This window comes from Vicugna pacos, chromosome 34, assembly GCF_048564905.1.
Source record: "Vicugna pacos chromosome 34, VicPac4, whole genome shotgun sequence".
Lineage (NCBI taxonomy): Eukaryota > Metazoa > Chordata > Mammalia > Artiodactyla > Camelidae > Vicugna > Vicugna pacos.
Window position 1 is genome coordinate 10,361,924 of NC_133020.1, and position 27,014 is coordinate 10,388,937.

Here is a 27,014-nt window from a genome sequence, read left to right on the forward strand (position 1 = left end):
AAATAAATGCAAATTTACTTATATAGTATCAGCTTGAACCTTTAAACCACCAAGTCAAAAGACTTTATTAATATGTACACTTAAAAAAAATAGATGTACACTGTAACAATCCTATAATTTCCTGAGAAGAGAGAAAAAAGACTAAAACTTGCAAAGCAGCATCTTCCTTACATAAGATTTGTGCTCAAATGTTGCTGACTGGAATAAAAATTTAATTGCATCATAGATCTTTCTTCAAATTATAAGAATATATATAAAAATTTAAAGCACATTATTCAGCTGCTATTTATGTAGTTTTAAAAACAGGGTTCCTCTCACTAGTTCTTAATACAGCTGAATATTAAAATGACTCATATGTTAAAGCAGGGGAAAAATCACATTTAGGTCAATTTTAACAGTACATATTTACATGATCAAGAAATCTGAGTACTGGAGTTTTGCAAGAAAGAAGGTAGAATTCATCAAGAAGTAGATACACTTAGAAATAATCTACTTGCTTGATGAGTGATTTTCTGGAGACATTTCGCCATAAAACAATCAGAATTCACCAGGAAATGCCAAAGAAATGAAACATATCAAAAAATTTTATTCCAATTTATTAAACTTTGAACACATACATACAGCATAGTATAAAATACTATGAATCATGAATATAAATTCTAAGATTTAGAACTTAAAAAAACACTGTCTTGTGTAGTTTTAAGATAACAATGAAAAATGTACTTACCGGAAATTAAAGGTAATTCTGTAAGAAGAAAGAACATTCAGTTGGAATGTTAGGATTCTGGGTTCACCTAAGTACAATAGGTGAAAATGAATAGAGAAGGTGGAATAAAAATGCAGGTGGTTATCTCAAACTAACTGAAGGTGTATTCATTTAATATAGAACATGTATCAGTCCTTGCTTTCTGAGGAAGAAATGGTTTCATATCATGGCTACTAAAATGATACGTATTATGACAATGACACACTTGAGAGGCATGGAATAAAAGATGTAAGTGGAAATCACCACCACGTCCCCTACAAGCCTTTACCTTTTCACAGGTTCTGTCTGTACCAGGGCAGCATCTAACATAGCTTTCATCCACAACTCCATTTCCTTTCCTGTGTCAGTGCAGAAATAATAGGTCCGCATGTTTGGATGGGCTGCCTGATTGAAAATGACACGATCATTTTAAAGAGATATATGGGATCTGTGAAAGAAAAAGAAAGAAAATTAAGTGGTTCCCTACACAGGTCATTACCATCAAATTTCAAAGGACGCAGACTCGTCTTACATACGGGTATAGAAACGAGTGACGTAAGAAATATACAATTCGATCTTGAAAAATATAAACATATTACATTGTTTCCTAACTTTATCATTTATCTTTTTCTCTAAAAAAAGGTATACAGGACGGAGAGGAGACAAGAAACACACGCTGAGTCATTCCTGTTCCATGCACACATCCCTAGCAATTTCCATTTACTGCAATTCACACCTCTCTGTTCAAGAATGTTTCAGAGTAACCAGCAACAAAGGTAATTGAAATATACATGTTACAGCCCTTCCCTCTTGTGTCAGCAATTCCTTTAGTCCTCAAAAGGTGCTGCTGTTAAAGCATCTTGCCTAATCCTTACAGACACCCCACCCACACAAAGATGCACAAATGACCCCAAATGGCACTGCCCTTCAGCTTTTCTTCTCAAGTTTCAGAGTTAAAATGTAAATATTTTGGGTTTGAGGAAGGAGGCCTATGTTACTGGTAAGTAGGTTTCCCTCTTTACAGAGGTTCAAGCCTCCATCCAGGAAAACATAAGGAAAATAAAATAAAGGTGCCACAGAGGGACCGCTCCCCAAGCCCTGGGTGGAGCCCTGGGCGGAAGCAGGTGCTGCAGCCAAGCAGAAAACAAAGGCCGAGGTGGGAAAGTTTGTGGGGGAACCATTCTTAGCTTCCATTTTAAAATGCCTGCGACAGTTCCCTCTTCGACCCTGACAGACAAGGAAAAATGAACAAAAGCTATTTCAGCACAGAGTGAGGCAAGAAGAGGAGTTCTGAGGACGCAGTCAGCCTGCTAACTCTGAAAAGGTGAGGGCGGAGGTCTGGAGCCACGCACGTTACTCTGAGATCCTGACCACCCACCGCGTCTGCGATGTCAAATTAGCTTCTTCCAAGTCTCTTTCAGAAGCAGGACAGAAATTAATTCAGTCAACACAGTGATCAAATTAACCACAGGGCCAACAAAGCTCACTTGACCACGTACAGGATAGAAAACTATCAAATTAACCACAGGGCCAACAAAGCTCACTTGACCACGTACAGGATAGAAAACTATCTACGGAAATCACGCAAAAGCAGCAGCTCAAATGCTACATGCTGTTACGGTGACTAAAACCACCACCGCCAGTCACTGGGCTGTGTGAGTGGGGCTTTGTTTGGAGAAATGGATCAAGACCACTGCCCATATCTGGGGTCAATGGGAGGAACACTGGGCTGGTGCAAATACCCAGTTGTAGCCACGACTCAAGATACTAACAGACCACACCCAAGCCCGTCATGGGTCAAATGGGAATGTCCATTAGAGGACAGCCGCATTCTCCATCTTGCCGTAAGTTCCACAGTTTTGTTCAACAATTGTCTACAGTTTCTACTTACCACCGTGAAGGCAGCAGCATCAGTGCCAACAGACCGAGCAGTAGAAGTGGCTCACAAATTCAGAGAAAACATCGCAGAAGATAGAATATGGAAGAGAAATTATTATCCTTGTTACAGATAAAATGAAAATTAAACCAAATAATTAAACTGACAATATACTTAACATGCATGGTCACTTTTACTACTATTTTAATGTTCTGTTTTTTTTTTCAGAGTCTAAACTCAGCAAAATGTCCTATGAAAAGTACAAATTCAATAAATATTTGCCAAGTTGACGAGTAAAGAAAAAAACTTAAACCCATCCCCAAATAACAGTGTCAGTATCACCGAGTTCTGCATTGCGCTTTACAAAGTTATTATTTTAAGTTATCAGTATTAAGCTTTACAGTTTAATAAACTTTTATAAGTTATAACATCTTAAAATATTTAATTCTGTTTCTCTGGTTCATACTGTTCATAACATTTATTGAAATAGGTAGTTTGAAACCAGCAGCCTTTGCTCAGACACCACGTTCTCCCTGAGGCCATCCACCACCTCCCATCACTCTGCCTTTCCCGGTCTTTTCTCCACAGACTAATCATGTACACATTAATTAGCAAAAACTGTAAATCAGCTGCAGTCCTGAGTAGTCTTTATAAATGGATAGGAATTAAAAATTGAATCAACTTTATAATGGTACAAACAGTTTCACTGTTAAGTAACAGTGAAATATTACCCTATTTCCCCGCCTTCTCTTAAAATGAAAATTTTACATTAAACCTTTTAGAGTTCTTAATTTAAAACTATCTTAAAAAATAGGTGACATTGATTTCAGCCATAATCATAAAGCAAAGAATGCAACATGGTTTTTGAAAACAAAAAATAACCACCTTAGCACAAAAGTGGCCTCTCAGTTGCGGGTGCTCAAAGCGGCACATCACAGAGATGGGTGGGTGCTGTTAGTCAGGGGAGGGGGGCTCAGGTCTGCTTAGATTTAACGTCTCAACTGTAACATTCTCTCAAAAGGACCTGATGTTCATGGCGTACTTAGACCCAAGAACATCTCTGCAAATATTCTGCAAGATCATGAAGGCACATGCATTATGCTGCAAAACACACTACCCCCAAATTTATCATGAAAAAATTCAAACATACAGTAACCTTTAATGAATAGTAGTACGATGATCACCAGGACACCTACAGCTGTATTTATCAATTATTAGCATCATTTTAACATCTTTGTTTTATCTGGAACCATGTGAAGGCAGAGACATAAAGACACCCGGCCCCTAAGTATTTGAGTACGTGCTTCCTAATGAAAGGGACATTCTCAACTCTAAGACAACTATTACACTTAAAAAATAAAAATGATGATAACTGAAATGTCTTTTGGTAATAAATCCATGGTCAACATCTATTTTTTTAAATCAATGCAATATTCAAATGTGGAATAAAAAAGTATGACTATTTCCTTACCTTAAAAGCGTATTTGCGATTAATGTGATCCTCGGAGGTGAGCATGGCTATCTGAAAACTAGGTAACAGTATGCTTCCCAGAATACCCTCTTCTTTCTCATCTAAGATATAATTGAACATCTGATTAGAATTTTAAATTCTCATGAAGCAGAGTGAATTTTCCTGAAACTTACTGGGACTGCCCTATTTTAAAGTGCTTCCCATCCTGACCCATCCCAGAGCCCTCCCTTCTCTTTCTGGAACTTTACCACTGCCCCCCGTCCCTGCAGTACCTCTGATACACTGTACGTTTTAGTTTTTTATTTATCATCTCTCGCTCCCCAAGAGAATTTAAACTCCCTGAAGACACTTAGAACAATAGTAGTAGATACTCAAAAATTTTTGATTAAATATATATACACAAATACATATTTTAAATTGTGCTATAAAAATTATGTGCTTTTTAAACATATATCCTTGAAGGGTTGTTTTTACCAGTCACTACGATACACAACACAGTTATGAGGATAAATTACAAGCCTATAAGGCAAACACATAAAATATCCTAGGAAAATGACAAAATATTAATCTTGGCACAGTATAGATTCACATTATTAACTTGCTGCTTGGGGGCAGAGATGTTTATGAAACTTGAAATACATAGTACGTTGTTACAGAGCCAAAGATGAGTCAATAAAGCTGCGCATTAGGCTGATAAACTCACCAGTGAGAATAACCATAAATGAGAAATAATTCTTTTTATTATGCTTGCTGTGTTTTTTATTATTATAAATTTAACAAGGGACTTTATTTATTTTTCCCTTATTTCTAAAATACATGGTGAAACTTCAAAAGAAAATTGCATTAAATAGGTTACTTCTATAGCGTTTCCCATAATAATGGAATGAAATTTTGCTTTTACTATACTCATTCAGATATAGTTCACTAACACAAGAAAGAATGAACAAAAAATGCAGATTTACTCTAAAAGGTAAAAAAAGAGGTAGAAAGCAGTCATCAATTTAAAAGAATGAGTCATGTTCTAATTTTAAATCCAATTCTATGTTTATATAAACAGAAATAGCTCATGAAGGCATCTTTATTAAAAAATCATTTTTTAATCAAATAATGCATTCTTCTATGTTGCATAACAGGAAAAACTGACTTTCCTAAAGTTACTTCAGAATATGCAGAGGCAATGCAACATGAGGGTGACCTCACTGGATTGTCGTGGACTATTTCCCAGGCAGATACGGAGTAGCTGTGAGATCCTGGGCAATTTACTGATGCTGGGTATTTCAGTTTCATCAAATATAAAACTGAGGAGAATAGGACTTACTGCAAAAGAACTCGCTGTGAGGGTTAAATGAGTTAACAGACATAATGAACTCAAGAATGCACTCAACCTACAGTAAGTGTTCAATAAATACTGCCGTTATTACATCAAACCAAAAGCATATAAAATCTTTACCTGCCAAAGGACCATCCTGGGTCCTCTGCTAGATTATTGCAATGTTCCTAATTACGGCACTCTTCTTTTTAGTTCTCTATCAAGCCTGACCTAGGTAACTGTCTTACTTTCTATTACTCAGAGAGCCTTGGACACTACCAAGCCAAGGGTGGGTACTGAGTGACGTTTGTGGAACGAATGAACTCCTCGTTGGGGGTGGGGGTGGCAGACCTTTAAGACTGCACAGCAGCCTGAACTTCCCTCTGCCCCATCCTCCTTCTGTCACTTCTCCGTCACAGGTCCTGGTCCCAACAATACTCCCCAGGAAGCCTCATGTACACTGAGCACCACAGGGCTGCTTCCTGGGGAACACAATCTGGGACAGGAACCATATGAATCTCAACATTTTAGTGGATTCAAGAGACACTTCAGATCCCCCATTTCTTCTGCTTTAAAGACTTTGGAGAACAAGACAAGAGATACACACAATTACAGCTGGGTAGATGGTCAACAGCTTACAGACCAGAATACTATCCTTCCTCACCCAGAATACTGCAATACTTTGTTAATGGTTTCTTGGCTTCTAGTTCAAGTGCTAGGGAGATTTTCCTAAAACTGACACTTGATCTTGATATGATTTTCACATTCAAGATGACTTTAAATTCATTAGAATGGCAAACAAATGCCTTTTGTGCCTCGATCTACTTTTTAGCCTTTACTCTTGCCAGGTCATCAGAACATAATCTTCATTCCTAAGTCCTGTGTGTAATTTTGCAACCACACCATGCTCACTCACGCTTTGCACGTGCTAAGTCCTTTGTCAAGATCATCCTTACTTCCTAATCCCTTCCTTGCACAGGCCTGGTCAACACTCCTTCAACAGAACTGAACACTGTAACATTCTTTCTCAGACTCCTTCAGCTAATCTGTGAGTTCCATAAGGACAGGGGTGTGCACTGTTAATTTTTGCATCCTCCTACCTAATAAGATGTCTGGCGCATCAACAGAGCTCACTGCTAGCTACCACCTTAGTCTAGAGCCAGCATCACTTCTCCACGGTCACTCCTAACTGTTTCCTTCCTTCCCCTCTACAATCCATTCTCTAACAGCAGCTTGAGTGAGCTTTTCAAAATGTAAATCAAAGCATATCACTCTCATGCTTAAAAATAAACAATTGCTTCCTTATGGCATTTTGGGCAGAATCCAGATGCCAAAAGAATCCTATGTTGGTGTGATCTCCCATTTCTCCCATCCGTCTCCTTCCCTACTGCTAATCCCCCAGCTTGGTACACTGGGTTCTTTCTGTTCCCTCAACATCCCACACATACTTCTACCTTACAGCCTCTGCCCGATTGCTCCCCATGCTTGGAATACTCCGCTCACTCTGGCTCCCCCTGGTCATGGAGATCTAACATGACCTTATGTTGCTAAAAGCACCTGTCATGGTCTTGTTTATTTATTTGAGTTTATTTACTTCCTTCCTGTCCTCTCTAGATTATAAGCTTCACGGAAGCTTTCTTTCACTGTGTTTTTGACAACCCTGGAATGAAGCAGGTCCTGCTCAATAAATATTTGTTGAGTGAATTACATCTCATGGTAAGTTTTATCAAGGGACTGACTATAGAAGAGAGCAGTTTCAGTGCTTCATCACAGTGTTCATGGTATGCCTGCTATATTGTGAAGAACAGTGGCTTCCATCTGGTACTGGATGCTAACCTACTGTAGACAGCAAGTAGCAATTCACTTATTCTCTCTCTGTATTATTTTCTGTATCTGTAAAACAAAGACCAATCTGTCAAAAAAGTCTGACAGCACACTATATGTTAGTGTATCAGATACTTTGAGACATACAGAAGAAATGAATGGGGCTGCTGTATTCAGGGTACAAGAGAAGGCGCGATCTGGGTAGGGGCAAAAACTTGTGGTTGGGAGAATTGTCTGGGTGCAAATCCTAGCTCTGAGACTTGCTAGGTGAGACTTCAGGCCAGCAAGTGGATCTTGCTGCCTGTGGTTTCCTCTTGTGTGAATGGGCATAATAAGATTTCCCATCTTCTCCGGTGGTTATGAGGAAGAGATGAAATAGATCATACAGTGCTTGGCATATAGTAAGTAATCCAAAAATTATAAGCTATTATGCTCATCTCATTCAAATCTGATATTTTTATTTAAAATCTGACATTTCCTGTTGATAAAATAGTGTATAATACAGTATACTTTCTTCCAACTCCAACAATCTGAAGAGCAGAAGTCAGTTAAATGGTATTTCTTTCCTTTCTATACTTTCTCTTTTATATTCCTCCTGTCTGGGTAACTGTATTAAAATTAATAAGTACCCTGAATGTAAAATGCATATGGTTAATAATAATATGGAATCTCAAAACTCAATGTGGCTTCTGAATTCACCTTTACTTTTTCAAATTAAGTTTTCTATTTTAATAACAGTGATGAGAAAACACCTTTCTTTCCATGAGCAATAATACTAGCAAATTATAAGGAATTTGGTGTTCTTTTTGTTGCAAATTAACATTAAGAAATTTCTGTATGAGAAGCGGTAACAAACACTTTCTTGCTCTTATCCAGAGTTCTAAATAGTCTATAAAACGTGCTGAAAAAGAGAGAGAAGTACAAATTATAAGCTCAGGAATAATGTCTGAGTTACAAATCCTGACTTTCCGAAAGAGTGGGAAAACCTTTAAGGAAAATTGTGGAGTAAGCCTGGCACTTAACTAAAGATAATACCACAACTGCAGCCTGACCAACGTCTCTATGACAAAATGAAACTTTATAGGTTTGGTTAATTCTGACTCAGCAGTACTTCTCAACCACAATACGCAGTAGGAGGGGAAAAGATGAATACAATTCTAGTCATTTCAAAATCTGAAGGTCAACATACATATATTTGCTTTGCTAGAAGACCTTAGAAATCTACCATACCTTTTTGGGACACCATCACAAAGTAAATTTTAAAACTGCTAACTGGTTCTGAAATCTTGTTGTATTTTGTGATATACTTCTCTAGAAAAGTTACAAATTATTAACTATACATTGGCAATCTAATTCTTCAGTGACTGTTTCCAACCAGACTTTAAAGCAGGGAAGGAGTGATTATCCAGATTTATGACTTTATATCGTAGCGGAAGCGGATTGCTACAGAAAGCATGCTCTGTGTACCCCTTTCACTGTTAGACTAACTTTGTGGTAGCTAACAGATCTACGCAGCACATGAACAGACACTTCTCTGGACTCTGACTTAAAATTCTATTCATCAACAACTTACTAACTAGAAAACATTAAAAAAAAAAAAAAAGAGAGATGAGGACTGCTGCTCCATACTTAATACCTTTATTTTCTCTCCACCAACATTAACAGCCTCCTACAACTTTCTCAATGTTTCAGGGAGGTTGCCATTGTTTAAAGAAAAGAAGGGCAGGTGTTGGAAGGGATCATAATAAATACATTCTCTGTAACTTTTTTTATTTGTTAATCACAGTAATCGCTAATCCTCTAAAATCATTTGCTGGGGAGAATGGGGTGTCTAATGGACCAACAGCCAGATCTGACAAAATTGACAAGTAAAAAGAATCTCACAAAACAGATGATTCTTATCTGTTAGGCACTGAATTCAAGGATAACATCACAGAGTGAATATTCACATGCTCTTTGCCCAAAACAAATCCAGATAAACACAATCAGATTACACAAACTGGACCAAAACAAAGGCCGATCTGTTTGAACCATTATATTGTCTGTCATACCTTAATTATTTAGTATTATCTGCCAAAAAGGAAGAGATTTTCTTGATACTATTTGCCGATAATAAAATAGCTAAAAGATTTGTAATGTTTTCTCTTTGAAAGAAGATCTGATATTTCACTGCAAATACATTCTACTGCAAATATACATTCCACTGCAAATATAAAAATAATACACGAAGTTTATGGGAAACTTACCTCTATAATAAAAGAGGCAAAGGTCAGAAAGCACGAACCAGCGTTTCTTCCACAGCTTCATGCCAGTGCTGTCCTGAATTAAATTGGCATATTAAAAGATTTTTTTCATTTCAGAAAATTAAAACTCACTTCTGATGCATTTGTTTAAAATAAACTTTTTAAAAAAGAAGTGTTTGATACCTGCTACACAGAAAACAAACTAAAATGGTAATCAAAATTTTGGGGTAGTTTTCTAGGGGCTTGGATCATATTAAGATTTTTCCCAAGTATACTGGCCTTTGAAGAGTAATATTGTCACATAAAAGGAATTCTGTTGAAGCAATTTGATTTGGTTTCATATTTGTAAGCAATCTGAAATGCACTCTTTTGAACACGAACTATTAGCACGAGAAGAATGTAACTGAGCAGCCATGCGTGCATTCTGGTAAATCAGATGTAATAAATATGTTAATCTTCAACAAGAAGAAAAGTATGTGACATGAAATTATTTCAAAGGTAATGTGATGTACAGTGATTGTGAAGAGAGGAACCTTAGCGTACAAACACATTTCCTAAACGTTTTTTTTTTCTTCTTACGCATCCAGCTTGGGTTTTGCTTACCCTGCAGAAAAGAGTACCTATTTGGCAGCTTCTCCTAAGTAATTTACGAAATAAAAATACCAAGCTCAAAGAAAATTACAATTTTAATAAAAAATTACCTTCCCACATGCAGTAAAGCAAAACCACAAGAGAAAATGAAACACAGACACACATACACAAAGGTAAAAAAGAGGCCAGTTTATATGTTCATTGATTACTACTTCTTAATTTATTTCTAGTTCTCGCGATCATCTAATAATGACTTTAGAACTGAAGAAATTTTATGGGTAAAAATCTCTTGGAGTGAAAGACTTGTCCTTAAAATTAACAGCTATACTAAGGGAAGACCACTCCTCCCACAACCCCACCAAAATTGTACGGTATTTTCAATTTCTTAATTATGTTCTTTCTTTAGTACAGATAATTAAAGTTTAGCTTAAGGTGGCTCTACAAATATTCTAAGTCACACACCTATTACAAAATAAACATTCCTGGTAGAGAAACTGGTTGGTGATGCTTAGACAACACTAAATTAACCAAGGAATCAAGAAATAAGAACAGCAATCATTTTAAACAAGGAATCTCATATCCTCTATAAAGCTCAATATTACACTGAGCTATCTGAACACAGTCTGGACTTATCAGAAAGACTAGTTAAAAAAAACCCCTTCAGCTTGGGTACGTTTAAATGTCAGATGGTTAAAATACAGTAGATGATCTTTAAATAAAAATTAAAAGTTGGTATCCAAGTTACATACCCAATCAACTCAGTAAGAAACTGGCAAAACTGATTTGCTCAAAGGGGAATTCTCGGAATTTTAAGTTGGTCTTCTTCCAGGACGTTATTTCAGCTGCCACCCAACTTTCAGATGCAACAACGTCTAACAAATGTCTCATAACGAATTCATTATGAATTTTAGGGACTATAATTATTAGGTCATCTGAAAGCAATTAGCAATATTTGACAGAACAAATGAGCACGGTCAGTGAACCAATATTTAACTCGCTCTGCATCAGCTGTGTACGTGCAGCGTCAGAGTGACAGGACGAAGAAGCTAAAGGTCTTGAATCCCGAGTTCTCTCAGTTATCAGAGGTCGTTTCTCTGAAACCCAGCTGCAAACCAGAAAGTAGAAAACAAAACAAAAGCCTCTATGCAACCAAAACAGGTGTCCTGTGCATCCTTACTAATTCCAAAACTAGTGACAAGGTTCCGGAAGAGCTTAGCTACCCAGGTGCCCCAGACAATGGAACACTATAAACCCCAACTCATCAGGGGCATCTGGGAGTGAACCATGCTTCAGCAAACAGAAAGAAAAGAAAAAGGAAAAACAGCACAGACACTTAAGGTAGTATTCTTGAGAGCACAGAAGCAAAAATCTGAAAAAGTCAGAAAAATCTCAAATTATGATCAAATTTCTCTATACATTAATGCAGGGAAGAATATAAATTTACACCTCTTGAATGATTTTTATATGAATAGAAAAATGAACAATGCACCTCTGCATTTTTTCCATTTAAAAAAATCTCTGCCTAGATAATTTAAGCCTGCTATTCCTAACATTTTCATACAGCATATATTTAATTTCAAATCTAGAAATACCTAGAACAGACACACACGATCTCTGTTCTGAAACACCCATCACTTTTTATTTTCATTGTTCCCCAAATACCCTCTGTGGTAATCAGAAGCGAAGAATCTGGATGACTAACTCTCCAGTTTCTTCTTCACTTTATGTAACTGTTTTAGGTACCTTCAGCCGAAAAGGTCCCCTTTTGAGTCTGTCCCTTTTTTCAAATCAAATAGAAAAAAAAATTACCTGTTTATAAAGCCAACCTCGTCTGACCACAGGTGCATTAGGATTCCTTTTAATTGAATTTGATCTCTTTCCAAAATTATGAACTTTTTTGGAAGACCGTGAAGTCTAAACAGAAAAAAGCCCATCAGAAAACAATGCAGTATTAATGCCTAGACACTGAGTTTACTTTTCATCTTCAAAATTTTAACCTTTTTTTCAGAATCCTCTGAAAATTATAGCATTTAATCTTTTCAGATGAATTACTGCAGTTCTGCTTCTGTGGCTTAGTTGTTTCAAGTGTAAGAATTCCACACAAAGGCTTTTCCCTCCAGGATATTACAAAAGGATCACAAGTTTTACAATCTTCCCTTTAAAATCTGCATATACAATTTTTAAAAAGGCACAGTGGGTGGGAGGATTTTGTCCCACCTGCTATATAAATGGAATGAACCTTCAGTAAAAACTGACAAATTTAACAAATTTTAAAGAATAAACCAAACGACAAAACTTTTTGATTTAAACCTATATTTAGTAGGGATATTTCAATTAAAGAGTTAAGTGTCATGAGAGCACATCTCACCTATAAAATATAAACAAACATCACATCAAGTCAAAACAAGACTAGGATCTGCTTAATGTCGTGTAGTGTTTTTCTCTTTATCGACAACTCTAAACCTGAATGATACCAGACAGATGGTGTTTACCATATTCTTAAAAGTACACTAACTTGTAAAATACTGCTATGTTTACCCTGAACATTTTATTTTGGAATGACAGTAGTAACCAACAAACATAAAAACATAGAAGTTGAATTTGAATTTTTCTATGAAAGTAAGTAATATCAGATTATCTCTTATTTTTCACAGCTTATCCAGAATCTTTAGAAATTGAGTATATTTCATTAGAACCTCATTTTGTGAAGCTTATATTAGTACTTGATAGAATTTTAAGGCTCAATGCCAATTACGTTTTTTTTTATAATTTTAATTTACTTTAAACATAGTATAAATCTCAAAAGATACAAAAAGACATACAAGGACCCAGTCTACTTCTCACCTCTGCACTCCAGCCCCCAAGCAACCCCCACCCACAACTCTGCGAGGCAAAGGGTATCACTGTGTATATGTGTGTCTATCCATCTAAATGTTGTCATAGTTACAAAACATCTTTTTCTTTTCCCAAATGACTGCATATATAATACTGCTCTTCTGTTTCACTGTTTCTTGGAGCTCACTGCAAAAAAGAGAATGCCTTTTACCCACACTCTTGTCAACACACTGTGCTACAAAAATTTTAACCTTTGTAAATCAGGTAAGTGAAAAACGGTATCCTTTTCTTATTTTAACTAGCATTTTTCATATTATGTAGGAGTTTGAGCATCTTTTTCATACAAGTAAGAGTGAAATTCCATTTTCTTTTCTGGAAAGTGATTTTACATAACTTGTCCATTTAAAAACTGGGTTGTAAGCCTTCCTCATAGCACTTCTTCAATCATAAAGGAATTATTCTTTAAATGTTATATAAATTACAGATATTATGCACACATGATAATTTTCTGTGGCTGAATTTCTCATTTTCTATTTTGACTTCTGGGTTTTATGCTATATTTAGAAAGCCCATCTGCCTTCCAAGTTTGCTTTAAAAAAATTTTCCATTATTATTTTTATTTTTACTGCTTTTATAGTTTTGTTTTTAACACTGCAACACCTGATCCATTGGAAAATTTTGGGTTTAAAGTGTGAGGCACAAATCCAACTTTCTTTCCAGACAATGACTTAGTGATCCTCAATTTACCTGTCATTTTTCTAGAATAAAAATAAAATATATTAATGATGCATTATAATGCTTAGCTGTCCCACTAGCGTTTTATGTTATACAAGAATTAGAAATAATTTAGTTATTTGAAAATTTATATTTACTTGTAATAGTCTACAAAATTTAAGAAGCCTTAATAGGCATTGAAAATAGATAACTATTATCTATTTCTTCACAGTAACCATAATTTACTAATACAACTTTTTTACTATTATAAAATACATAATTACTTTTTAAATTAAAGAAATTCTCTTATCTCTTGACTCTCTTTCTATCCATTAATTTAGGAACTGAGTAGTAACTTTAAGTAATTATATATTCAGATTTAGCAGCAGGTTTCCTAAGAGTCTGAAGAAATTTTCATATTAAAATTTTAAATTTAAAACATTAATGTTATGGTTTAAAGGGTAAGAAGCATTAACTACAGATTTTTATAGACAAGTCTGGGATGATAGATTAAACAGTTAACATTTTTGTTTCTGATTATAAAGAAAAACCACCCACTTCCATTTCCATATGACTGATATTTTTCATATAATGGAGCCTAAATATTTCAGAGTAGTCAAGCACACTGGCATAGGGTTTCCCTTTAGCAGTAAAATATTTTACATTTACTTTTAAATAGTATAATATAACATGATAGAAGAGAACACATATCATTCTAGGCATACGGATAGTCAGAAAACGGGATTTCTAGGTCATTATATTAATCTTCATTTTTAAAACTTAAGTTGATTCAATAAATCACCATTGCCATTTTCTCACACAAATATCCATTACATTTGTAAAATTGTTCAAATTCAGAACTCAACAATATTTTAAAAATGTAAGTCATTAAATTACTAAAATATAATCTTATTACTTTATATTCCAGGCCACTGCTTCTTATGTCAATTACCTCAAATGTAATTAGGTTCATGTAATAATAAAAATGAAATTATTCTGTAATTCTAAGTCCATTAAGAGTAACAGAAATAGATACTACCAATTATACCAGTTATCAATAATTAACGGTAAGCAAAATAACTCACCCTGCCTACAGGGCTCATTGGATGCACTGCATAATCTGAAGCCATGTTATAGTTAGAAGCCTCATTTATCATACTTATAGGTCGTTCCTTCTTTTCTTCAGATGTCATGGTTGCAACGGTCCTGAAAATACAGTTTGTCAGATGCTAGAGCTTGCTGTTTATGTAAACTGCTTCCCTAGAGTGACTATGCTGGCGTCTGACTTTTTCAACACAGCTGGCTACCAGTTAGAGCTTAAAAGCTTTAGAGTCAGAGCTTAATACTTACAATACTTTAGATATAACTAAGTATGAGTTATTAACACAAGTTAATATCATGTTTATTTTAATAAGCCTTATGAGAGATATGCTTCTTGGTCATCCTAATCGGAAATTAAAAATTTATTACATAATTAGTTATTCTAATATTGAAAACAGTAACAATGACATCATATCTAATTTTTGTCAACACTGTATAAAATATTTTCACACATATTTTATTTGATGCTTATAAAAATCCTGAGAAAATGGTAATTACCAGTATCTCTGATTTAAGGATGAGAAAAGTGCACACAAATTCATTTAATAATCGGATAAAGTTTACAGTTTCTCTGACCTTATATCCTGGGCTCTTGAGCTTAGTATCTGTGTTTGAACTATTATATAAACAGCTTCTGAAATTATATTCCTCACACGCAAAAAATTCTGAAGTCATGTTTCTATACCACATACAGTAAACAGATGGCATTCTGTTATACTTGACTGCAGACGTCCAGGGAAGAAAACTGCTGAATTGTACTGTATTAAATATGGATAACAGCAATTTCAAGGCTAACCTCATTCTGAATAGAAGCATTCCACGAAACGCGTTACTTACTGTTCATTCACGACAAAAATACAATTGTCCTGTGATGGCTGTCCTGTGACTGGATGTTTACAGGTCACTTTTCTTTCATTATGGCTGAAAGAAAAGAGAAAAAGAGAAAACGTATGTACTATTACCAAAAACGTTGTAACATTAACGTGAGTGAATAAAGGAGTTGCAATTCAAGCCCCCGGGGGCTGACACTCCTAAATAACCTTTTTTACTATTGACTGTGTGTACATGTGTGTGTAAGTGCTACCTACAGTTTTACAATGCACTAAGCCCCCACCCCTACCCCTAGTATGAACTCAATTCGTTCTTCTATTTCATAAGCAAAAGTAAGCTGATTTGGTTTCAGTCATTGCATTTTACATGATAGGTGGGCTGCAAAAAAGTTAAATATGAGGATCTACCTACCTCCATTATTCTGCATCCCTATCTAGGCACACTACAGAGCCTTAATGCCAAATCCATATGTGGAACAATAAATCTAACAGTACCACTACACGGGCGCCAGTGTATTAAAAAATAGTACCACTCGAAGAGCAATAATTTATGGCGTTTTTGTTTCACAAAAGAATCTTTACATAAATAATGTAATGGGATTGATCTTGTGATACTTGAAGAAAGTATGCTGTTAGAAAAATGGAATCTGAAAGAGAAAACAAAATTTCTATGAAATGTGTAAACAACACAAAGAAAAACCTACTTATTTTGTTTGCTGAAAAAAAAATTTTGCTTTGAGTAGGGGAGGGTATATAGCTCAGTGGTAGAGCACATGGCTAGCATGCACAAGGTTCTGGGTTCAATCCCCAGTACCTCCGTTAAAAAATAAACGAATAAAAACCTAATTACCTACACCCTCCTCCAAAAAAATTAAAATGAGAAATTAAACTTCCTCCTGAGGTTCTTCATTTATGTATTTTTTTGTCCTCCCTCTGAGGTTCTTTAAAAAAATTTTTTTTTGCTTTGAATTAAAGAGTAACTAAAAAAAAAAAAAAAAGAGTAACTATTTCTTGGAGAATAAAACCTGTCCTAAGAAATACTATTCTTTCTAGGTCGTAAGATTAGGCCTCCTGTTTTCTTGAAATGAGAGAAGAAATTCTAAGCCAAAAATAATTGAAGCCCTAAAAAATATGCAATATACACTGATATACAAAATAATATACAGCATCATTTGTAAACTAGTATTTCTTTCCACTGAGTTACATACCATAAAGCAACCTATAAAGACCTATCATTGGTGTGCCTGACCCTGAAAACTTACTTTCATTATGGAGAAAATTTTCAAAATGTTGCCCTGAATACTGCTTTGTTAATCTTAAAAGATTATCACATGTACTCTGTATTGCAGGACGTTTATAACCAAAAGCCACAAACTTTCTGGCAAACTTTAGATACTTAGTTTCCTTTACCAAATCCCAAATTTCACAAATATTATTTTTATTAGCTACTTAGAAACCTTATCCATCACATAAAACTAAAATCATATAAAATATAGATCCAGGTTTTTTTTTTCAATTACGTATTGGCTATTGTGACAGTGGAATGACTGACGGAGTATAATGCATTTCCATTATTCCTTTAGTGGTGTGTTCACAGGACTACTAAATTACCAGCCCTTTGTGGTGGTTTTCTCTTTAGACAAAACATATTCAATAGGTATTAAGATTTGGTAGGTTTAGATATTTATTTGTGGTGGTATTTTTCACTACATAAAGTACGCAGTACCCTCCTTACCTGTTTATTTTAAAAAGCACAATAGTGGAAACCTTTAAAGCTTCATAATGGGCTTATAAGTTTATGTAATAAGCAATAAATTGATAAAAGAATAACCAAGAAAGTTTTGCCCCCAGAGGTAAGTGGAAGAGGCTGGAGTGCCTAAATGTGACGTATACCATGCATGTGTTCCAAGTATGATGTAAATTCTGATGTTGTAACAGAATAAAACACTGTGGGGAGAAGGGGGTAGACGTGGGATAGGGATTACACACCTTAATAATGAAAATGGAGATGAGCGTCTTTTTTTTTAAAGCCTCTCCTTGGGAAGGAACATCAAAAAGCTACAGTTGGTTGAGTGGTAGAACAGAAATATTCAAATTCTTTTTATAAAAACCAATATTGCAAAAATGAAACAAGTAACCCCCTATTATATTGCATTATTTTCCGATGCTATGTCATCCTGTGTAGAAGGAATATAGCAGACTCTAATCTTAATATTCTGGAAGCTGTAAATTATTACAACATGGCCCTGCAGTGGTTACCAGACTAGGAGATCACTCGGACTTCTCAAACAGTAGATCTGAGTACCGAATAGACAAGGACACAGGACAATGGAGATATTAAAATTATGAATGATTAAAAAGGAGCACAAACATTCTGTTTCTCCAGAAGTGGTCGCCATTTCAATTAAATTGATATTTTTATCATCTAAGTACCTTTAAGATCACAACGTCTTAAAGTAAAACTAAGTGGGTACAAAGCTTAGCATTCCATCTTTGTTAAAAGACCAATGACTAAAGCCAATATGAAAAATAAGTATATTTATGCTCTTCTTTTACTTTTTCAAAGTATCCAATATGTTTTCCTTTTCTCAACGCTATGATATTAAATTGACATAAAAATTCATTTACAAGGACACTCCCACATGAAAGTCTTTTGCTATTTTTTAATGAAAGAAATAATCTTTCCTACTACTTATGTCTAATTATAACATAAAGTAAACAAAGAACTCCTCTCAAATGTTTATTCATTTGTTCTGACTTACACAATACTTCTAAAATCTGGCTCTTGGTTAGTAATTTAAAAAAAACATAGTTCATATTCTAAAATATTAAATTCTAAAATTTGTATAATGATGTATTTTAAATTATAGTCATTCAAGACTGCTGGGGTTCTATAAAATCCAATTCAGAAGACTGAGGTTTTTATAGGCAATTAGAGTTTAAAAATTATCGTCTCTTATAAAACAACCTACTTATCAAATAAAAGTCAGAGTAATGTTTTTTAATCATCTCATCAGAAACGAATTAAAATACGTTAAGAGTATAACAAACCAACAAATCAACCAAACCAAATTCCAGTCTTAACTGTTTAAGTGGTGTAATTCTCCACTACTTGACAGGACTGTCAACCCTGCTCTTGTGCAAATGTGTTTTTAATATACATTTTTATATATTTAAAAATTTATTTAAAAATTTCAAAATCATCCCTTGTTACATTGTTATTTACACTTCATTTTTATACTAATTCACATGTAACGGTAGAGGATAAACATAATTTCTAAATCACTCACAGAAACTAAAAACATGAGTTAAATACATGCTGAGTGCCAATAAATGAAAGCAATGTAAATGAAAGCCAAATGAATCGTCAAAAAAAATTTACAAAAAGCCATCTCTGTTAATGGGTAGAATTCTTTTAATACATAATATATTAGTTCTCTAATACACACAGCAACTGGGCAGTGTGGGATGTGGCTGGTCACTGATAAGTATTAAGTCATGACCACTGCCTTTGGCCCAAGGGAGTGACTGCTCAGGACCTCGAGAGGGCAGGGAAGAGAGTCAAGCCTTTCCCTCAAGTCTACCCAAGTCTGTCCCCTGCATTATTTACAAAGTATATCTTTTCATCCTACACTTGCCTTCCTTTCTGTAGTCCAAAAGGTTCTTTTTACCCCCTCCTTCGCAGGGCCTCAACATTCAGATCAAGAGTACCATCACTTACCCTGTTCATGTGAAATGTGTTCCAATGCAATTCATGCATTGGGGAACAACCTGGGTACCACGTCAATTCTGCATTTGTTTTTGCATGATCTCATCAAGTGAGAAACTCCAGGTGAACGCAGGAAACTGCACCCAGTGCGATGCAGCCGCACAGCAGCACACAAACTGCACATCTGCACACCCTCAAATGTCTACCAGCTATCTCAGTTCACTGCCTGCTTTATGAAACACACCCATCCACATGGAGTGATACAATTTTCTTTCTAATTTCAGATCTCCCTACTTACTTCCAACACTTCCCAGTAACTCACAGGCTGAAACTCTTCCAACATCCATTTCCAAAACCAAAGTGGAGGTCTTTTTCAAGGCAAAGTGTATTTGTAGTGTTTTTGTATTTTCAAAGCATTTTAACACATGTGAAACTGTGCAACCACTTTCATTAGGCTCCTTTATATGTATGTGTCACTAATGAACTTTTTGAGTGGTGTGTTCCTAAACCCATTTTCCACAAAAGCCCCATGCTTTCATTGCCCAATTTTGCACAGTGAGGTGATTTTTAGGAATATACATGCTGTGTTATAGCAAAACTGACTGTAATACAAAATTACGAACTAACATACCTCTGTTCTACTACAAATGCAGCTGAAGCTTTAATATACAAATCATTATTTCAAAAAAAAAATCCTTGCCAGAGATTTATGCTCCTCGTGACTGAAAAGGAAAAACTGGCGAGACATGGTTTTATATAAATTTGTGTTTCCAGAGGAATCCTTATTTAAAAAGGGGTAAAACTGAGGTCCTGATATAAAACATTCTTATGGTCACAGAACAAACTAATTCCTGATTTGTCTCTGAACTCACTGTGGCACAGTAGAGGCTCACACTTTTCTAAAGGTATTCGCTTCCACCTGCCTCTTACTTCTAGACTTCTCTCTGCGATGGTTCAATGGGTAGGTTTAGAACAGCGGTTTGACTGGGAATGCTTTTTACCTCCCAGGGGACTTTTGGAAATGTCTGGTAATGTTTCTGAATGTCGCAACGGGGACTGGTAAGCAGTGGGTAGAAGCCAGGATGCTGTTAAACATCTTATGGTGTGTATGAAAGTTCTCCACGTGAAAGACGTACCCAGCCCCAAACATCAACAGGGCAGAGGCTGACAAACCCACCTGGCTCTACCCCTTCCTGGCCCTTTCTCAGCGAACTCTACCAAAGGAGCCACATTTCTCATTTCTTTCTGTCCCTGTTTTTCTCCAGAGACAAAAGAGGCAGCAGTTGAGACCACAGGTTCTGGAATCAGCTCCTCCTCTCACTAGCCAGGTGATCTTAAGCAAGTTCCTTCACCTGTCCCTGCCCCAGTTGCCTCTATTTAGTAACAGGAGCCACGTCACAGGTTGTTAGTTTATTTTCTCAGAACTGTTCTTGGCACTGGGGGTGGCAGTGAGCAAAACATAAAAATCTTTGCCCTCGTGGAACCTACATCCTAGTGGAGATGTTTATGAAGATTAAAAGAGTAAAGGGTAGAAACGTGGCCTAGGACAGAGTAAGCCCTCGATAATTGTTACTTATTTTTATTATGAACCACAGGACTCTGAGCATATGTCGTTGTCATCAGACTACTGTTCCGCCAGGTTTAAACAGAAACAGTTCCAGTGATCACTTACCCCAAAAACTGTTTAAAACTCTTGTTATCCCACTATTCAGTGTTTATTGTAAAAGAATAAAGTTGTGATCTCTCTTGGTTTTCATGCTTCTGGTCAAGATACTTGCCCCTAATGTGTCCAAGAAGAGAAAGAGAGAGAGAGAGAGAGAGAGAGAGAGAGAGAGAGAGAAGCAATTCTAATATAAAAGCTTTAGGGCAAGAGTAGCTATGTTTTTAAGGCAGTATTCAAGAAGGTCTTCAAATAGTAATAACACTTAAAAAAATAAAAAGGACTCTGCCATTGCAGAATTCAGGACAGAAGGAAATAGGTCACGCTCACTACCTCAATCTGAGGCTCGTGCTCCATCAGAGGCCCAGATAAAAGGACTGAATCAATGCCATTTTTAGAAAAGATGTCAAGAAATTGACAAACAGCAACACAAATTGCTTGTTCTTTGGCATCATGTCCTCTTCACTATTTATCACCAGACATTTAATCATTTACGGCAACCAGAGGGTCGAATCAAAGACCTGGTTGGTTATTTCCAGCCTCTGGGGAACTGTTTCATTCAATAATAATTTGGTTTTAAAAGATCTTAAGAGGAATAAACCAGCATGTGTATAAAATGGTATACAGCCACCAAATTATATAAAAAGCAAATTAAAAATGATATGTCTACTGGAGATGGAATAGAAATTCATTAGTCTATCATATTCCTTTTCAAATCTTATGTATTTGTGAATCAAATAATGCATTATGGACATAACTGCACCAGAAAACCTGGGCAAAGGGGTGCTATTTTGAGCAGTTCTGAGGTTCCTGGTCACCTGCATAAAAAAGGGAAAGCTGATAAACTACACAGTGCCTATAACCTATTCATGGAAACAGAACAAGTTAGTGGGTTAGAGTCAACTGCTGAGTGGCAGGTGTTGTTATATGAAGGATAACGTAGGCTGCAGGCGGGGTGCTCTGAAGCTTGGGGATGCTGGTGTTTGTGTCTCTTTCCAGACTTGTTGGAGCAAGACATTTTTTGGTTCAGCCCACACCGCTAGTCTTCCCTCAGCAGGAGACTTGAGGGAGAATGCCAACCATCGACATCTCTAAGGAAACAATGTCCCCTCACCAACAAACTAAAGAGGTGCATCAAATGCACATTTCAAATAAAAACCCCAATAAAATTATGGGTTTAGAAAGAGAGAGGAAAAAAGCTGTTTGCTAATATGGTATTCAAAATTTTTAGTGTAATGATAAAAGTCAGTAACACTGAAGGAACTGTATTTCACTCTTAATGGAGTGTTATTTCAAACAACACAAGGCAAAAAATGAATGGATTTAACACAATTAACTATGAACCGACAAATGAAATCTGCTTTTAAAACTCCTATTACCCAACAATAAGGCTCTAACTTTGCAATCTTCGTTGAGCATAAAATGTATATTTTATATCAGATATTTATACACAGGTAGAATACCCTCCTAAGAAGTTCTTAAAAACATCAGGATTTCTTTGACTTTTGCAAAAATGAATATAGTACTAAGATTACTAGATTAAAAAATTGAAATAAAAAACGAGAGCAATGCTACATATAATGAATCAGTGCAGTACATGGTATTATATTCTTTGAATCAAGTATGGAAAACAGATATTCCTGATTTAAAAATAAGAACATTTGTGATTTCAAGGAGATGTGATTATTCACGATTGTTTAACACGCCAACACTGATTGGCTTGTCCTATTTAGTTAGACATCCTCGCAGTACCAAACTGGCTGCTGTAGTCCCAAACATCACACACAGGGCACAGAGCCCAGAGCTGAAAGGGAAGTTTCTCCTTACATATCCTCTTTCAAGAAGTTTCCCAAGAGCCCCCGGCCTAGACTCTCATTAGCCGGACAAACAAGTCTATGCTTAATTCAGTCAATGGTAAGTGAACGCACATCAATCAAGAGTCACAATTTTGTCTGTGGCCATTGAGAGGAAAGGGAATAAAATGAGGTTAGGTAATAACAGCAAGGAAGAAGGGAAGGTAAAGGCTATTGGCTAAGGGAACATTTCATTTTTCTTAAAGAAAGCAACTCCTGTAGGTTTCCAAAGAAAATGCCTGCTCTAGCATACTCAAAATCAGATTTTCTTTCTTTGTCTGATAAAGAGGAAAATGCTTTATTAATTTCTTCTTTGGGAAGGTAAAGAGGGTGATTTAATCTGAACTTCAAAACCTCTAGAGATTTTATTTCCACAGTCAGAAAAAAACCATTTTTTCACTTTGCATTGTTTTTATTTATTTTTAAATTGAGGTATAATTGACATATAACATTATATTAGTTTCAGGTGTACAAGATAATGATTCAATACTTGTATATACTGTGAAATGATCACCACAATAAGTATAGTTAATAGTTAACATCAGTCATCATACACAGTTATGAAAAAAATTTTTTCTTCTGATCTTTTTAAGATCTTAGCAACTTTTGAATATGCAAAATGGTATTATTAACTATAGTCACCATGCTATATGTTACATCCCCATGACCTATTTAACACTGGAAGTTTATACCCTTTGATCTCCTTCACCCATTTCACCCCCACACCCCCACATCTGGCAACCATCAACCTGTTCTGTTATCTATAAGCTCTCTCTCTCTTTTTTAAAAGATTCTATGTGTAAGTGAGATCATATAGTATTTAGTCTTTCTCTGACTTGCTTCACTTGGCATAATACCTTCAAGGTCCACCCATGTTGCTGCAAACAGCAAGACTTCCTTCTTTTTAATGGCTCAATAATATTCCACTGTGTATGTACGTATGTATGTATACATACACACATGTATTCCCACTGCCCGCACACACACACCACATTTTCCTCACCCATTCATCCACTGATGGACACAGGTTTGTTTCTGTATTTTAGCTATTGTAAATAACGCTGTAATGGACATGGAGGGGTGGCGCAGGTATCTTTTCAAGGTAGTGGTTTTTCCTTTGGATAAATACACAGAAGTGGAATTGGTGGATCACACGGTAGTTTTCTTTTTAATTTTTTGAGGAACCTCCCTACTGTTTTCCACAGTGAGCACACCAATTTGTATTCCCACTGCAGGTTCCCTTTTCTCTACGTCCTCACCAACACTTATTGTTTCTTACCTTTTTGATGATAGCTGTTCTCATAGGTATGAGGTGATACCTCATTGTGGTTCTGATTTGCATTTTCCTGATGATTAGTGAGTGATGTTGAGCACATTTTCATGTCCTTGTTGGCCATCTCTATGTCTTCTTTGGAAAATGTCTATTCAGACCCTCTGCCCATTTTTTTAATTGGCCTTTTATCTGCTACTGAGTTGTATGAGTTCTTTATATATATTTTAGATACTACCCCTCATCAGATATATGATTTGCAAATATCTTCTCCCATAGGTAGGTTGCCTCTTCATTTTGTTGATGGTTTCTTCTGTTGTGCAGGAGCTTTTTAGTTAGATATAGTCCCATTTGTTTAATTTGGCTTTGGCTACACATTGCTTTTGGTGTTTCAGAAAAAAGAAAAAAATTTAATGTTTTGGCCATTAATAACAATGTACTGGCTACTTCTTGCGTTGTAGTTCTCTCACGTGAGAGTACTTGTTTTTGTGGGTTTGAAAAAAAAAAAATCAAAAGAACCTTTGCTCCATGAGTAACTCCAATGACTGTTTTACTATAAAATCCATTCTGGTTTTTAATATAAGAAATAAATATTGAAATTGCTATTAAAATCATCAATAACAGCCAATAATTCTTTTGAGTAATACATCTGACAAAGAGAGGTTTATTAGCTTGTGTTTTATATGCGTTATCTGTGGCAGTATGGTTGAAAATTTATTCACTATGCACAAAAAAAAATATGTACTTTAGAAAACTTTGTCCCATAGAAGAGATTTTGGTTGTCTCTTATTAAATTCAGCTGCAGACCCACTTGTATGAACCACTCAGAATCGTGTATTTCCCTTATGGGAGAGAAAGAAAGATTTAATTTAGTCTAAAAAAAATAGGATATCATAGTGGTTTGGCAATCCTTTCTGCAACCCTGGTAACGAAGCCAGTATCATGGCTTGGACCTTGACTGCGGCTCAACCCATAAAAGCTGTCACATACCCACAATGCTCTTGGATTGGAACAAGGCAGAGAGACGTGAGGACTATGGAAGCATTGTATTTCTCAAGTTTAGTTAGAAAAACATATAGCAAGCAGCTCAGATGTGTACTCAGAACTCTTCTGTTTTCAGTATCCTTCTACTCAAACCAAAAAGAGTCCCGCACATTCTCAGTTTGGCCTTGGTTTCATCGCACTGCCAGACAATTATACTCTTCAGCTTGTTTTAAAATTGAAGAGCTCTTATCAGTGGAAATCATAAAGTCATATCACTCTGAGACTCAAACAGTCTCAAGTTAGGCTTTAAAAACATGTTTATAGCAGTGACTTAGTTATTAAGTGTTATTTTATTTATTAGTTCTTAAACTAATTGGTACTATGGTGGCCCAGAGTAATTTTTAAAATTCTGTTGAATGTAAAGTTGATTAATGTTTTATGTAGATTTTCTTTTAATAAAAAAGAGAAAAATGTTATGTTGAAATCTGACCACCACAATGACTGTTTCTGCAATTTATTTTTAAACTGAAAATATATGCTGGCATGGAAAATTATGCCTATAATTAAAGGCAGTGTTTTAAGAACAAAAGAAAACACTAAAAGTGTCATGCCTTTTCTTGAGAGAAACTGAATTCTCGAGCCTTAGTTGTGTGAAGAAATAACTACTGAGTAAGCAATCTGAAAGACAAATTTTTTTTTTGCAAAACATGTAAAGTATATATTTCCTTTCCCCACATTTAGTTCTAAATGCCATTTGCCTTTAACTTAGAACTAACTGCTTCCAGACATCCTGCTCAAACCTCAGTGATTCATTTACCCACATCTGCAAACTCTCCTTAACCCTTTATCTTCTATCCCTCCTCCTCTCATCATTTGGAAAATGGATCATCTCAGATTTCTTGGGGGACACAAAGGATTCATCAGGTGTGAGCACCTCAGTGGTCCGCACTCCCAACAATAAATATTAAAATCATCGCCTAAATGGTAACGCCCACTTGATAACACACTCATTGCTGCTCACATACTCGGCTGTCACACACTGCACTTGAAACTAGACAGTGAAGCCTCACACAGAGCCTCTGAAGTGTGGATTACCATCTTCACTTTACATGTGAATAACTGGAGGCTCACAGCATTTACAAAATTGTCAGAAGTCACCCGGAGACATGGCCTTCACGGTCCGAGCTGTGTCCTTTTCAGATCCCCCCCTACCCCTGACCCCTTAACAGCTAGCCCTTGCTTGACCCACCAGTCAATGAGACTTTTCAGTTCTGCCCTACATCTTCTCCCAGGTTTCTGCTCAATGGTACTAACACAACACACTGCAACACAACACCATCCTTTCCTTAGCGGTCCTCCCATCTTCCATGGACCGTGGACCTGCAGCCTCCCTCATCACGCCTCATCTCATCTCCTTCTGTCTCACTGCCTAGCATCATCCAAGACTATTTCTATCTGAAGCACAGTAATGAAACCTTTCCTGATTCCAATTTAATTTTAAACCCAGTATTTCTTTTCCATCTTCTTATTCTCTAAGGCTTTACAATCATTTCCCACTCTTAGCTGCTCAGACAACATTACCACAACATAATTATAAATGTAACCTCACATTTCCCTGATTATAGGTACCAAAGAATTTAAGTGCAAGTAACAATTATAAAGCATGGGTTTTACAAACCCACCAACGGGAACTGAAAACGTTGCTTTCCCCAGTGGGAAAATACGAGTATGATGTAACGCTGCAAGTACAAAGCCGAAAGCATTAGTATAGACTAGGAACAAAATAAAGAAAATAAGAAATTCAAAATATGAGACTCACAAACTCATGTTCTAGCTTTCTGTATTTCCAGACAACTTCTAAATCACCTCCCGAAGAAAACCTTCTTAAATAAAACCACATACTCATGTAGAATCTACAAAATAAACATTTTACAGTTGATTTTAAATAATGTTGGAAGCAATGCAAGAATAATTTAATTAAGACCACGGTAGTTACGAA

The 27,014-nt window shown here is 35.9% G+C and overlaps 1 protein-coding gene across 8 annotated transcripts in view; it reads right to left on the bottom strand.

Moving 5' to 3' along the window:
- Window positions 1-27,014, bottom strand: part of PLEKHA5 (pleckstrin homology domain containing A5) — a 212,134-nt gene that overhangs the window by 64,805 nt on the left and 120,315 nt on the right. For 6 of the 8 annotated variants that reach the window (XM_072954697.1, XM_072954689.1, XM_072954687.1 and 3 more), the window contains 6 exons: window positions 15,547-15,630; window positions 14,694-14,814; window positions 11,869-11,973; window positions 9,472-9,544; window positions 4,093-4,193; window positions 1,035-1,150 (listed from right to left, as the gene is read on the bottom strand). In XM_072954697.1, coding sequence (XP_072810798.1) covers window positions 1,035-1,150; window positions 4,093-4,193; window positions 9,472-9,544; window positions 11,869-11,973; window positions 14,694-14,814; window positions 15,547-15,630 — 600 coding nt within the window. Of the gene's footprint in view, window positions 1-1,034; window positions 1,151-4,092; window positions 4,194-9,471; window positions 9,545-11,868; window positions 11,974-14,693; window positions 14,815-15,546; window positions 15,631-19,260; window positions 19,280-26,834; window positions 26,859-27,014 lie in introns of those variants that run through there. The other 2 variants (XM_072954691.1, XM_072954694.1) reach the window with 2 other exon arrangements.